The 14,893-nt window shown below is 35.5% G+C and overlaps 1 protein-coding gene across 2 annotated transcripts in view; it reads right to left on the bottom strand.

Annotated features, from left to right (window-relative positions):
* Positions 1-14,893, bottom strand: part of LOC107743534 (polypeptide N-acetylgalactosaminyltransferase 2-like) — a 76,289-nt gene that overhangs the window by 9,896 nt on the left and 51,500 nt on the right. For both annotated transcript variants that reach the window (XM_016556802.1, XM_016556803.1), the window contains exons 4-6: positions 3,001-3,099; positions 2,229-2,296; positions 1,130-1,195 (exon numbers count right to left, since the gene is read on the bottom strand). In XM_016556802.1, the coding sequence (XP_016412288.1) occupies positions 1,130-1,195; positions 2,229-2,296; positions 3,001-3,099 (233 nt within the window). The remainder of the gene's footprint in view (positions 1-1,129; positions 1,196-2,228; positions 2,297-3,000; positions 3,100-14,893) is intronic.

Raw genomic sequence — 14,893 nt, 5'->3', positions numbered from 1 at the left:
GATTTTGGAAAAAGTAATGATATGATGCCCATTTATTATGTCTATTATTGGTGAGGTATTAGGTCAGTTCTGTCTGAAGGGAATGTATACAAGTAGACAAAAATCACCTATTGAACATGAGCACAAAGTTAAGCCATAATAGGGAAAAAGGAGAACCTCTGACAATTTCATCATATCTAATCATCCATTTCATTTTACATTTAACTATTTTTTTTTTATTATTTCTGAATGTTTATTTGAATACTTTATAATGTTGTTAGACACCTGAAATAACCTTTAATTTGTACATTGCTAGTAATTTTTTTTACTTATGTTATTACCAACAATTTATTATAATTACTTGAAAAAAAAACAACATTAAAAATAGCACACAAACACACCAAATAAAAATCAAACAAACAAAAAACTTAAAAAAAAAAAAAACATGGCTGTCACCATATCAATGTATTTGGATCTCATATACTGTATGACCACAAGGCACAAAATAAGCAAAGAAAAATCTTCCTATCTCTAAAATATGATGAGTGAAAGCTCATCTAGTGTCTTATGTGGAGACCTAAGAATCGATTTTCAAGCACAGAGGAACATTAAATATTAATTAACCAGTTTGGTTCTTTATAACAACAAAATCTATATGATCTTTATGAGCAGTTTTTTTTTTTGACAATTTTTTTCACATCTTGACACTCACAGTCAATCTAACATTAATTCACTACAAGCTTTACCAGGGACTGAAGTAACACACGTTCTTTCTTTCCTTTACTATTGAGTAATTTGTGTTTTTAAAAAAAGAAAACCTTTGAAAGGCTTTGAATACGAATAAACAAACTGCAGTTTTATAAAACGCCTTCCAAAAATACACTCCAGCTCGTAACAGACCATTTGCTTTTCTCTTCTTTTATCGTCTCCATATTTGCACCTATGAAGTATGCAGTGCTTTTAATGACTTCATGCTGAGGCTGGTCACAATTAGTCGCAAAAGTAAAACTTCAGCTAGTTTTAATAGATGCCTAGATTTTAATGATCAAACAAGAGCTGCTAGTAAAGACCCACTGGTCCTTACATATTAACTTGGGTGTAGTTTTGATTAACAATGTTACTGTGATTCAGAGGGTTATAAATCACTTACCCTCTCGACGATCGTTCCGTAGGACTCTGACTTTCTCCATTTTTCCAAGTAAGGCACCATCTTCAGCTGAAAGCCCAGAGAAAACATTGCGTCAGCTCAAGTGTTCAGGGCAATACATCTCTTCTATTATATATGCTGTAGTTAATATACACAGGAGGAATGTGGTGTATATTACACAAAGATGTGCCAGTGGGCAAGTTGTGTCACTTCCTTAATCCAGAAAAAGTCTGTGCACAATTTTGTAAATGTCACCATATATTTAGAAAGGGCACATCATGAACAGCTTGCTACAAACTTTTTTCTGGTCTTCTTGAGAAACTTTAGGACAGGGAACTGGGAGCCAAATTTCTTTGAAAAATCTGAGGGAGAGCTGGCAAAGAAAAATTCACTAGAATTTTTTTTTTTTTTTTTTTTGCCACAGTTACATCCTGAAGAAGCTACTTCATCCCAAATTTAAAAGAAATGAAAAGGTAGGAGCATAATTTCATATTTTCTTGAAACCTTAATGGATTGTGAACCTTTTTTGACATATCTGTGACCATAAGTTACAAGACACACTGAAATATAATCAGGTGCATTAGTTTTACCACCACCAAATGAAAATGCAGTGAACAGTTCTGAAAGAGCGTTATATCCAAAAAGAAAAGACCATTTTCAAATGGCAATATGAAAAAGCAGGATCACAATTCACACATGTAAAACCATAGAAGACGAGGACTAAGTCCAGTGCCTGTCAGGTTCCCTGCAGCAGAGTGTTATAAAGGAGGGCAGCACTGCCTTCAGGACAGGGTTCACACAGAGTTCAGACATCTGAAGAAGTCAAACCATAGGTTTGGCATCCAAAAAACAAGTGTGATGGGTTGAGGACTCGGGAGAGAGTTTTTATACAATCATGCAAATCTCAGTTGCACTGTTGCCATGTTCTGCTATTCAGATGCACTTTATGATTTATGGTGAGAAAGGATGAGTGTGCGATGATAAAATAAGAAACTGACCAAATAACATGAGGAGCACGAAACAGTCTATATATGGTTGTGAGATGATTTATATAGTTCTGTACCATTTAGGTTGATTGGGGGTTCAAGTTCAAAACACTTACGGTTGTCACTGTAGTCATCCACCAATATGACCTCTTTGACCAGATGAGGAGGACTCTTCTTCAGCACACTGAAGACAGGGAAAGAGGAAGGGTTGAATGGATGTGAATGTTTAGAAGTGCAGAAAGAGCAAGAGATTTTAGCCTAGATCTTAGCTGATATGCCAAAGATAGAGGTACACTATCATTCAAAAGTTTAGGGTTAGTAAAATTTTTATGAAGAAAAAAAAATTAAATTCATACTTTTATTCAGCAAAGACTCATTCGAATAATCAAAAGTGACAGTAAAGCAATGTTTCTTGTAATAATATTTCACAATATTACTGTTTTTACTTTATTTTTGATCAAATAAATGCAGCCATGGTGAGCATAAGGTTTCTTCAGAAGCCTTCAAAAAAATCTTACCGATAATAAACTTCTGAACAGTAGTGTACTTCTGTACTAAAGTGTATATGTGACAAAATATTCTGTATTCACCACCGTAGACATTAGTAATACTGAATTACAAAAAAGAAAAAACATGCACTTAATTTGTTGTGCTTTATTACTTACAGTATACTTTTGTAAAAAAAAAAACTTTAACCAATGTTTACTTGATTAAGAAATACTGCAAATCACTTATTTTAAATAGAAGAGTGTGTTCAATAAGGGTTTTGCTATATCAACGTTAGTAACAAAAATAGTGAAATTTCACTGGTATTGACATCAAAATTTTGTTATGGTGACAGTCCTTCATAATGCAGTGAACATTGTTATTCGACATGGGACGTCCCACCTGATCACAGTGCGCAACAGGGCTGAACGGGCCTCATTGTGGAAAGTGATAATCACACTGGACGCAGAAACATCTGTCCTCCACTGTTTGTGACGACAACTGAGAGAAAGAAAAAAGAAGATAAATTAAGAATTATTTAGAAAAATAAAATTCCTCTTGCATTTTTTAAATGCAATAAGTTTTATACATTGCAAAAAAGTCACTCTTTAAATTTACATACATACACACACACAAAAACCGCTAACCCTACGGAGGGACACACCCTATATCATAGGGGTAAACTAGAGGGTTTGACGTGAGTTTATTCAACATGGGCCAGTAAGCAATAACCTAGTAACCACCTAGAACAAACCTCGCAGGACACTTAGCATCATGGCAGCAAGTTTGATGTGGACAAACCAGTATTTCTTCAGAAAATTTAAAATTCTAGTTTAAGTTAATGCAACTGAAAACATAAGAAGACTGGTGGTTTTTGTATTGAAGAGAAGTGAAAACCCACTGTCCCACTGCTACACCTGCATGCAGTCTCACACCCTCAGAGGAGCTCAAAGCCCACATTCATTTAATGCTTCACTGAGGCTGAGATGGACAGGAGGTCATGCATGCTTAAACTCTCTGGACTTGCATCTCCAAACACACACACACACACACACACGTGCACACTATAAAGGTTTCAGCAACACCCACCCACATGGTTTATATCCCGAGGTTTTAATTTGACAGCTATGAGGCTAATCCTCCGGTTTCCTAGCACTTCTCATCGAGGATGAGACAATGCTTCCTCTGCACTGATTCCATTGATTTTGTGGCCACTGGATGCTTGGCAGGGGAATCGGGGTCAATTCCTCCTACACTGCTGTTAAACAACAGGTCAGGGTTGAAAGCCCACCATCAGAGACTCCAAACTGACTTTAGCAAAGGGATGAGATTAGAGTCATCCATGACACTAATACTACACACTTGGCATCCTATTTAATTCCATTACGGCCAGAGAAATCACATTCATACAGGTATATGATGGCACAGAGGGTACATCCATATTTTTTCCCCAACTCTATCAATCTTTGCATTGAAAAAGTATAGGCCTTTCAACCATTATACTCTCCTTGACTTCTCGGGAATACGTTAAGGGGCCAGCACTCATTTCTAGCCCTGTTTGCTGGAGGTCCCACGAGGAATAACTGTGCAGTAGGCCATTAATAGAATGGAGGCTTTGACTAGAAGACAAGCACTTTTTAGAGCATATCCCATTGGCACGCTTCCCTCCGCTGGCCTCCAACCACCCAGCATGGCACTAAATAAACTCTCAAATACTTCCACTGTTGCAGCTCAAGTCAATAGCTAATAGAATAAATGTTCTGGTCTCAGTGTGTTGAATGCCAGCTACTGTTTTAAGATTTTGATTAACTAATCAAAATTTGCAATCAATTTAAGTAATTGTAATTAAACACCAATATTTGAAAAATGATGATCCCAGTAAAATAAAGATTATTTAACTGCATAATGAAAACTGCATTGAACAGACAACAAAAAGGCATGGCAACTTAAAAATATATTTTTAATGAATATTTATAGATAATTAATATATTATTTCGAAAATGCATAAAATTAATATTTATATATTTTATATCTAAAATGATTTTTGTTATTTTTACAGTATAAGTTTAATATATAACACACAAATACGAAAAAATTCGACATTTCTAATTTTAAATGACATTAATGTGCACTTGCTGCACATTAAACATCAATATTTGAATTATCTTAATTTTACTGGAATCTTCATATTTCTCTGCAAATACACTGCATAATGACAACAGCACTGAATACACAAATAGCAGTGCAATTTAAAAATATATTAAACCAATAATTACAGAAAATAAATATAATATTTAGAAAATGTATAAAATCAACATTTAATAACTTTTATATGTAAATTGTAATTTTTGTTAATTTTATACTGTTATTTAAACACACATACACACACACACACACACACCCAAATGTGATAAATTGCTAGCCCTATTTTTAAATCACATTAAATTAATTGCATTAAACATCAATATTTGGAGAGGAAAATTAAGATTTCAGTAAAATGGCATGACAAAAGCATTGAATAGACAACAATATGGCATGGCAAAGTAAAAATATTAATTAAATTAATATTGATAGAAAATGTATATAATATTTAGAAATGCATAAAATTAATATTTATAATTTTCATATATACAAATATAGTTCTTGCTAATGTTATAGCATTATTTAAACACAAACACACACACAAATGTCATATTCTGACAGCCCTAATATTTGTACAACATTAATGTACACTTGCTGCACATTTATGAGCAGTATTAATGTAAGGAAGACACTTCACTGCAGTAATTATATATATATTTTTTTAAATGGACTAAACAAGAAACACATGATTTGCAGAAAGACATCATTCATTAAGTCATTGGCAAGCCGCCCCTCTTTTTTTTTTTTTGGTGTGGTCTGAACACCAGACACAGGCCACGGCTTCAGCGAGACCACTACACTCGCCAAAAACATTTCCAAGAAGACACGTGGCCTGCTGCCATCAGGGGTAACAAAACAGAAGCAGAGTCTCTCAGGAGTAAACAAAGAGCATGTGTTCCTCATTACCAGCTTAGGTAAGCATTTAACAAAGGGATTTAGGACTAGTGCGCTTCATTCTTTCAGTTCGGGGTAAATTTACTAGAAGATAATGGTGCAAAAACATGGAGGGCAAATTCTCCTTACTTCTGGGAGAAAACACAAAAGGTTGGCATTCCAGCAAACAAACTATATAACGCTCTGACCTTTAAAAAGTCTTGCAGCCATTTTAAATGCACGGTTTGTGTGTCTTCTGAGCTGAACGTGACTTCAGCATTGGGAATGCAGCTCACGCGCTGCAGGGATGGTGAAAGGGCAGCGATAAGAAGACTTACAACAAGGATAATGTCATCTGCAGTATCAGCAGCTTTCCAGGAGGGAAACTGACTGACATATAGTGACAAGACGTTTACATGAAGCTGCACAGACGAACACTGGTCAAGCCAAACACGTTTACAGCAACAAACCCAAAGACAACTTCCACTTCTTATCAGAATGAATGGACACATGCATTTTAAAACTGCTGCCTAAACCAAAGAAGTGCCAACCAAATTCTTTGATATTTAAGCATTCCTTTCTAAATATGTATTGTGATGAATATGCTCTTGCACATCCCATTTTAATTCTCTATGCAATGCCTGTAACACTGCAGAAACCATTAAATTAGAAAGCTTAAATTTAGAGTCTTTTCTTCCCAGTTTCCATTTTACTGAATTCATCTTGGTGGTCTATTTAGTCATACAATAAGCCTTCAATAAGACTTAATAATAATAAAAAAAAATTAAAAAAAACATTACATTTTATTATTTGTTTCCATCTAGTTTTGTTAGTAATAAAAACATGAAACACCTAACAGCTAATCAATAGCTTCAGCCTTAAACACACTTAAAAATCTGTGATGGCTCTGCATGTTTGCTGAAAGCAGAAGTTGCAGTAACTATCTGAGGTTATTTCTCTGAATTCTTCTCTTACCAGCAGTTAAAAAATGTCAAGTTAATACTAATATTAAATAGTATCTATCCATCTAGTCAAATAAGGTCCCGGTCAGAGGTGACACAGAGCAGCAATGTTCAGCAAAGTGTGCTGCCCCCGCACAGTTTAGATGCATGCTCTTCTATCATTCAACTGTGCTCTGTTCCAGGGAAAAAAATAATTAATTCACAAAATAAAATGCAACCAAATATGTTACAATTGCTGCAATGAACCTAATACATTTCAGATTTCATTACAACTAGTTTTAAATAAGTATTTACATTTACATAAATACATCTACATATATACACACACACACACTGTTCAAAAGTTTGAGTTCAGTAAGTTTTTTTTTTTTGTTCTTGCTCATTTCAGGTCAGGTCACACGTGATGGTCTCCAACACACATCCATATACAATGCAATTTGAACTCTGTCCAACCGAACCATAGTCAACGTTCGAGAGCCGTGCCAGTAACATCCCCTGCCAAATGACTAAAACAGACATCCAGCTGACGTGAGATTACGATGCCCAGGAATAAACATGTCAACCATTATGTACTCAACACAATTCCCCCTCTCACACTTCACACATACAACGGGGGCCAGATGTCTGAGACCGCTTTGAAAATCTGGGATTTGAAACTCATTTTAATCTGGACATAGCTGCGATTTTTGAAAATGTGAAACAAAGAAATGTTGTCAAGTAAAATAAGTATGCAATACTGATTTTCTTAAAGGGGTCATATGATGCGACACATTTCATTACACCAAGTACACAAAATAATGTTCTTTTTAGCAACATCATATGACCCCTTTAAATTTTGAAGTCTCTTCAAATAAGCTTATGTCATTGATAATGTGACTTTTCGTACAGACAGTTATATGTTCTTGCTTTCACGGAAGCTCAAGATGCTCTTCAGATCACGGAGAACATGTTCATCAGGTTTTACACATTTGAAAGGCAAATTTGTCCTTTGTCCTTTTGCAAATATATCCAGTATTTTCCCCTTTCTTGCATTGTATTCTCTCTTTTTTTCCTTGTTAGTTCCAAAGCACACTCATGGGAGGTGGGCAGACAAAACATTTCACTGCAATTGTACAAATGTGACAAATACAACTTTGGACCTGGAGGGATCAGATCGATATAAAATACTGACACAAAGAGAGGAAATAGGACTGGGCAGTGCGAGTGAGAAACGCATCTTAATTGCACAGCCTGTGTGGCAGTCATACAACAGTGGGTCAATGTTTGCTTATGTGGCTCATGGAGACATCGGTCGATGACTTCACAACTGCTCTGCCAGTGACAGCGGTTGGCAGCACTTTGAGATATTCCCAAAAGCCAGTCAGACACCGGCCAAACAACACAGTAGTTTTTCTGCAAGAAAGGGCCAGAGCTCAGATGGTTCAGAGGGTTTTTGAAAATCAGGCAGGCTTAAAAAGGTCATGCTCAAGAGAGTGAAGAAAGAAAAGACGAACAGATGTCCTTGCTGCTTGATGTATCTCCAGAAACTCAACAAAAAAAAAAGTGGGTTCTCATCATTCAGAGATCTGTTACCGGCTTATTGATGCAAATATCGGCTGCTGGGCTTAGTGAAGCACCATAAATTAAAGCTCTGTTCCCAGAAAGCAGAATATTCAATTCCATCCATACTCTTGACTCAGGAGATGTTCACACAGGATGTGTTCACGTGAACTAAAACAGCTAGATGGCACATGACACGTGTCTTGAAATGCATTGTTTAGGTAATATATCTGCTACCAGAATTTTTAAAGGGATGGCGTATTAAATAGGGTTGTGCCGATAGACGATAGTATCGTGTATCGACGATAGTCAGAGCTATCGCCTGTGGCTGATGCCACTGACGATAGCAAGGCGATTATTATTATTATAATTATTATTATTATCAGGTTAGTAATACTATCTAATTAATATTAGGGCTTATTTGTTCCATTATATTTATTTTTCCGCATTTTAACAGTGTTGCGCATTACAACCAATCACACACGATTATGTTATGCTTATGAATGCAATGGCCAGATTTTCGTTGTTCAGCGCACGCGGACTTAATTCTGACTCACGCATTCTTTCATCATAAACAACAAAGTGCAGATGTACGTGCGATGTAAGTATAAGAGATTTATTCATCATACAGTGTAGATAGCTTCACTGATTTTAACGGGAGTGTATTTTAAAGTGCATTAACTCACGCTAGACTGAGCTTGTGATGATGTTCTTTGGTAATGTAAATAGTCTTTGCTCATTTCCTGTAGCTTCTTTTTGAATAACTGAGGAAATATAAGCATTATAATTAGTAACTTTCAATATTTCTATTGAAATGTTATCATGTTAAATAGAAATTCAGTCACATTAAAAAGGCTGTTTTTAACCTTACGCTGGAGTTGGTTCACTCTCAATCGGGCTCAAACTGATAAGCGATATTAACGATGCCATTGTTTACAATACAACCGGAGCACATGCCGCTGAGGTGAGGGGCAGGACGTTTAGACGCGCACTAGAGACGGTTTAGCCAATCACAAAACACTGGGCTAGCTAACCAATCAGAGCCCATAGCCTATTTCTGAGGGCGGGACTTCATAAAAGAAGGAAATGATCAGCGTGTTTCTCAGAGAAGGGACAGAGCAGTGTGGAATAAAGGTAAATTATGTAAAAAATAATGCTTTTTTTTTTTTTAAACGAAGCATTAACATGTTAGACTGCACCCCATAAACACAATCAAGCCTAGAAAATAACCAGTGAACCACCCCTTTAATGTATCGGTATTGTACGACATCGGACAATATGCATACTCATTTCCTTTATTTTTACATTCAGATCATAAAATAAAAAGGTAATCTTTAGCAAATCTCAAAAGTCAAAATAAATATACATTCATAAGGTACATTATAATGTTGTGACGCCTAAATTCAAAATGACTGGTTTTAGTTTTTAGTGTTTATTATTAATTTATTTGGACAAAACAGTATATAATCAGCAATTTAATGGTACCAGATTTTTACTGTACGATACTGGATAGTATGCTTGCTCATTTTCCCTGTTTTTACATTCAGATTGCCTTTTCCATAATCTAAAATTCACTTAAACTTAATATTTATAATTATTAGTAATACAAATTATAATTGCTTTTATTCCTGGTTCATCTTTCTAAAAGCTCTGGCAGAGACACTTACATGACAATAATAGAGATTCATAGCAATTAACATGATAGACAAAGGTTTATGAAGTTGTGAATCAGTGGTAAAGAGTAACTTAATAAAACTAAAAATAAAACCTAAAATTATATCCAATTTTTATACTGTACATATATGTTGCTATAATGTGATGCCTAAATTCCGCAGTGGTATTTAAATTATTTTAGTTTTTAGTATTTTGTTTTCATTTTATTTACAATTTTGAAATTGTAATTTTAATAATGCCACAACTGTCAAAGATGTCGGTCTAGCACAGGTTAATTCAGAAAAACTATCTAAAAACATCCGGATACAGGACCGTGTCCAGTGTGAACGTTGAGGAGTTGCCGCATTTATTTAAATCACAATCCGGTGGTAAAAGGGCACTTGAATTCCTGGAATTATGGGCTGGATTTTTAAATAGTAACAAACATCCAGTTGTTAAATTGTATATGCACATCTCAAGGTGGGAAATGGAAGCCTTGAAGTCAGGAACTTGAAGTGTTAAAGGGGTCATATGATGCGATTTCAAGTTTTCCTTTCTCTTTGGAGTGTTACAAGCTGATTGTGCATCCTACAATAATGTACAGTATTTGAAAAATAATGTGTTTTTTGAACATTAAAGCATGTCAACATATTCTGTTACACCAAATACACAAAATAATGATCTTTAAAAAAGCATCACATGACACCTTTACAGTGACCTGCCGTAGTACCGTGTGAACAACACAGTCCCGCCAACAATGAACATTCGTTCCTGTAACCACAAATCACCACAAGTAAGTGTTAGTGTTTTTTTTTTTTTTGGTCAATAAATTGCATAGAACTATTTTTAAAAGTTTTTTTTTTAATCAAGGGCCAAGCTCATCCCTGTGCAGTGGGAGGGTAATTTCCTAAGAGGGCAGCATCTCCCAAGCAGACCGTTTAAATTGAGCGGATAACCGACAAGAGGGCTGCCCTCCTCTTGACAAGTCTTCCTGCATGTCAGCAGTAATTCAGCGAGTCCTGGGAGCCCAGCCCTGCACTGCAGGCCTTCAGTGGAAACAATAGTGGAAGACAGCACTCGCTGGCCAACCTAAACCTTCTGCACCTTCACCCCACACGCTGGGCTCTTCAAACGCATGTGTCAGTCCACATGCAGGCTGGGACAGGACCACAGACAGAGGTGATGGCAGTGAATATTTGAAAGCAAAGAGGGTAAGAACACGCTCCTCAATGTTTCTCAATAAAGCTTTTAATAGACCAATGAATGTCATGTCCACAACTGTTATATAACTATAACACACGATTAAACAATACTTAACCAAAGTATTAAAAATGGCAAACCCCTAAGCAACATAAATTCAAAATTCATACTATTTTTTTCAGAACTAAAGCCTTTGCTATATTGGAAACACAGGGTTATCTGCAGAGTTTTTAAAACTCAATCTTTTTTTTTTTTTTTTACTTATAAAATTAATATCATATGTCAACACAGAACAAACTAAATCTCAAAATTAAATCATGCATATTAGATTATTTTACTTAAGGCACATTCACTGAGGCACATATTCAACTGGAAAACAGCTTTAAAATGTAAAATATACAAATAATCAATACTATAAAAATTATTGAAAAAAATTAAAGTTTTTGTATCAATATATACAAATTAGACATTGATTGATATTTTGAAATTTCTGAAAAAGTAATAATGTGTTTTTAAAAAGGCAATAAAAAGATCATTGTGCAGATAGAAGTCAAATCTGTATACTGAATGTGTTAAATAATGTTCTTGGTCTCCTGCCAGATTCAGCTTATTGTGTAACCAAAATATCAATAATACCCAGATAAACATTTCATAATTTCATAATGCTGGACAAACTGAAATACATCAGGACTCTTATTTTGAAATATCTATGGGCTTCTACTTCCAGATGCTTATTCAAAAAATGAGGGAGACAAAATGTGCACTTTTACAACCATCTATAACATAAAAAACACCATAATGTAAATAATGTCAATTCATCAACAGTAGATCATGAGTAATTGCTTGGCATAAATACATGCTATTCATAGATTGCAGAAAGTGCAACAGTGCTGTGTTTTGACATTTAACGTTCATCACTCACATTTATTTACTTCAATCATAGCCTTTTGAAGTTTAATAATCACATTAGGCTGTGTCACGAATCCTGTTTTTCCGTCCCCAAATGTAAGACCTATTTAAATGATTATTAAGACTTTTGATATACCATTTAAGACTTATCACCATAAATTTGATAAAACTGAATTTAAAACATTTTTAAAGACACACTGTGACCTTGCAAATATCATCCTTGAAATATCCAGAGCAATCTGTTTCTGTCTAACATCAGGTAGTTAAAAAAAAAAAAGAGCACTAATTCATCATACCGTTCACAACAGCTAATTCTGAGACAACGACTGGCTGTGGGACCAATTTATGTTCGTTTAAGCACAACCAAACCCCCATAGCTTTTATATCAGCCCTCCGGGAGAAGGGAAATGTGTTTCCGGTGAAGATGCTCAAGATGTTTTGTGTGAAGATATCTAACTGTCTGAATCACAATAAAAGACAGTTACATCTAGTCATTATAACACAGCAGTAACATGAGTGTTTGATGGAAAGAAACCTCATTTTCTCACGCAGTCGATACAGTCTGAGCTAAGTGCAGCTCTAATGATGTTACGTTCAGGGGACCAGATAATATTTCTTAGGATTCTGAAGCTTTTTGAAACTCGAGAGTTAAGCCACGTTTTAAATGATCTAGACAGGCAGGTTTGTGTAAAAATAAAAATGAAAATAAAAAAATTAATCAGTGGCACTACTACTTTGTGTTGCCTTTCAATGGATTTTTATAAACAATAACTAATTACTAAGTCCACTTCTAATGAGTTTGTGCAAAAAATAAAATAAAATTATATATATATATTTTGTGTTACTTCAAAATAAATGTTAACTAAAATAAAATATTAAAAAACGTAAGTTATTTTATTTTAGCTAGTTGCCAAAGCAAATTTTGTGCCAAAATAACTAAAACCTAAACCGAAATAAAAATGTAAAAAATGTAAATCAAAATAAAAAATGGAAATCAAAATTAAAAATATATAGACATAAAAATATCTAATAAAATTACAAGCAAACACATTACAAAATTACTACAACTTTAGCTAAAATGAAAATGGAAAAAATATATATTTTTTTATTTTCAAAAAAATATAAACTATCAAATATAACTATGTATAATAGTATCTCAATGATACTCTATCTATCTATCTATCTATCTATCTATCTCTCTCTATATATAAAACATTCTCTCTCTTTCTCTAGTATCTCAATGATACTAAAATAACACTGGTTGAATTTCCTGACTCGAAAATAAAACACCTCAGATTACTGGACTAAAATTGATAGCAAATGCCAGTTCAGGTTGACTTTAAAATAACAGGTTATATATATATACAGTGGGTACGGAAAGTATTCAGACCCCCTTAAATTTTTCACTCTTTGTTATATTGCAGCCATTTGCTAAAATCATTTAAGTTAATTTTTTTTCCTCATTAATGTACACACAGCACCCCATATTGACAGAAAAACACAGAATTGTTGACATTTTTGCAGATTTATTAAAAAAGAAAAACTGAAATATCACATCGTCCTAAGTATTCAGACCCTTTGCTGTAACACTCATATATTTAACTCAGGTGCTGTCCATTTCTTCTGATCATCCTCGAGATGGTTCTACACCTTCATTTGAGTCCAGCTCTGTTTGATTATACTGATTGGACTTGATTAAGAAAGCCACACACCTGTCTATATAAGACCTTACAGCTCACAGTGCATGTCAGAGCAAATGAGAATCATGAGGTCAAAGGAACTGCCTGAAGAGCTCAGAGACAGAATTGTGGCAAGACACAGATCTGGCCAAGGTTACAAAAAAATTTCTGCTGCACTTAAGGTTCCTAAGAGCACAGTGGCCTCCATAACCCTTAAATGGAAGACGTTTGGGACGACCAGAACCCTTCCCAGAGCTGGCCGTCTGGCCAAACTGAGCTATCGGGGGAGAAGAGCCTTGGTGAGAGAGGTAAAGAAGAACCCAAAGATCACTGTCGCTGAGCTCCAGAGATGCAGTCGGGAGATGGGAGAAAGTTGTAGAAAGTCAACCATCACTGCAGCCCTCCACCAGTCGGGGCTTTATGGCAGAGTGGCCCAACGGAAGCCTCTCCTCAGTGCAAGACACATGAAAACCCGCATGGAGTTTGCTAAAAAACACCCGAAGGACTCCAAGATGGTGAGAAATAAGATCCTCTGGTCTGATGAGACCAAGATAGAACTTTTTGGCCTTAATTCTAAGCGGTATGTGTGGAGAAAACCAGGCACTGCTCATCACCTGTCCAATACAGTCCCAACAGTGAAGCATGGTGGTGGCAGCATCATGCTGTGGGGGTGTTTTTCAGCTGCAGGGACAGGACGACTGGTTGCAATCGAGGGAAAGATGAATGCAGCCAAGTACAGGGATATCCTGGACGAAAACCTTCTCCAGAGTGCTCAAGACCTCAGACTGGGCCGAAGGTTTACCTTCCAACAAGACAATGACCCTAAGCACACAGCTAAAATAACGAAGGAGTGGCTTCACAACAACTCTGTGACTGTTCTTGAATGGCCCAGCCAGAGCCCTGACTTAAACCCAATTGAGCATCTCTGGAGAGACCTAAAAATGGCTGTCCACCAACGTTTACCATCCAACCTGACAGAACTGGAGAGGATCTGCAAGGAGGAATGGCAGAGGATCCCCAAATCCAGGTGTGAAAAACTTGTTGCATCTTTCCCAAAAAGACTCATGGCTGTATTAGATCAAAAGGATGCTTCTACTAAATACTGAGCAAAGGGTCTGAATACTTAGGACCATGTGATATTTCAGTTTTTCTTTTTTAATAAATCTGCAAAAATGTCAACAATTCTGTGTTTTTCTGTCAATATGGGGTGCTGTGTGTACATTAATGAGAAAAAAAAAATTTACTTAAATGATTTTAGCAAATGGCTGCAATATAACAAAGAGTGAAAAATGTAAGGGGGTCTGAATACTTTCCGTACCCACTGTATATATAATAAAA

Source organism: Sinocyclocheilus rhinocerous, unplaced genomic scaffold, assembly GCF_001515625.1.
Source record: "Sinocyclocheilus rhinocerous isolate Xijiao unplaced genomic scaffold, SAMN03320098_v1.1 scaffold677, whole genome shotgun sequence".
Classification (NCBI taxonomy): Eukaryota; Metazoa; Chordata; class Actinopteri; order Cypriniformes; family Cyprinidae; genus Sinocyclocheilus; species Sinocyclocheilus rhinocerous.
This window is presented reverse-complemented; position numbering and strand designations above follow the sequence as displayed.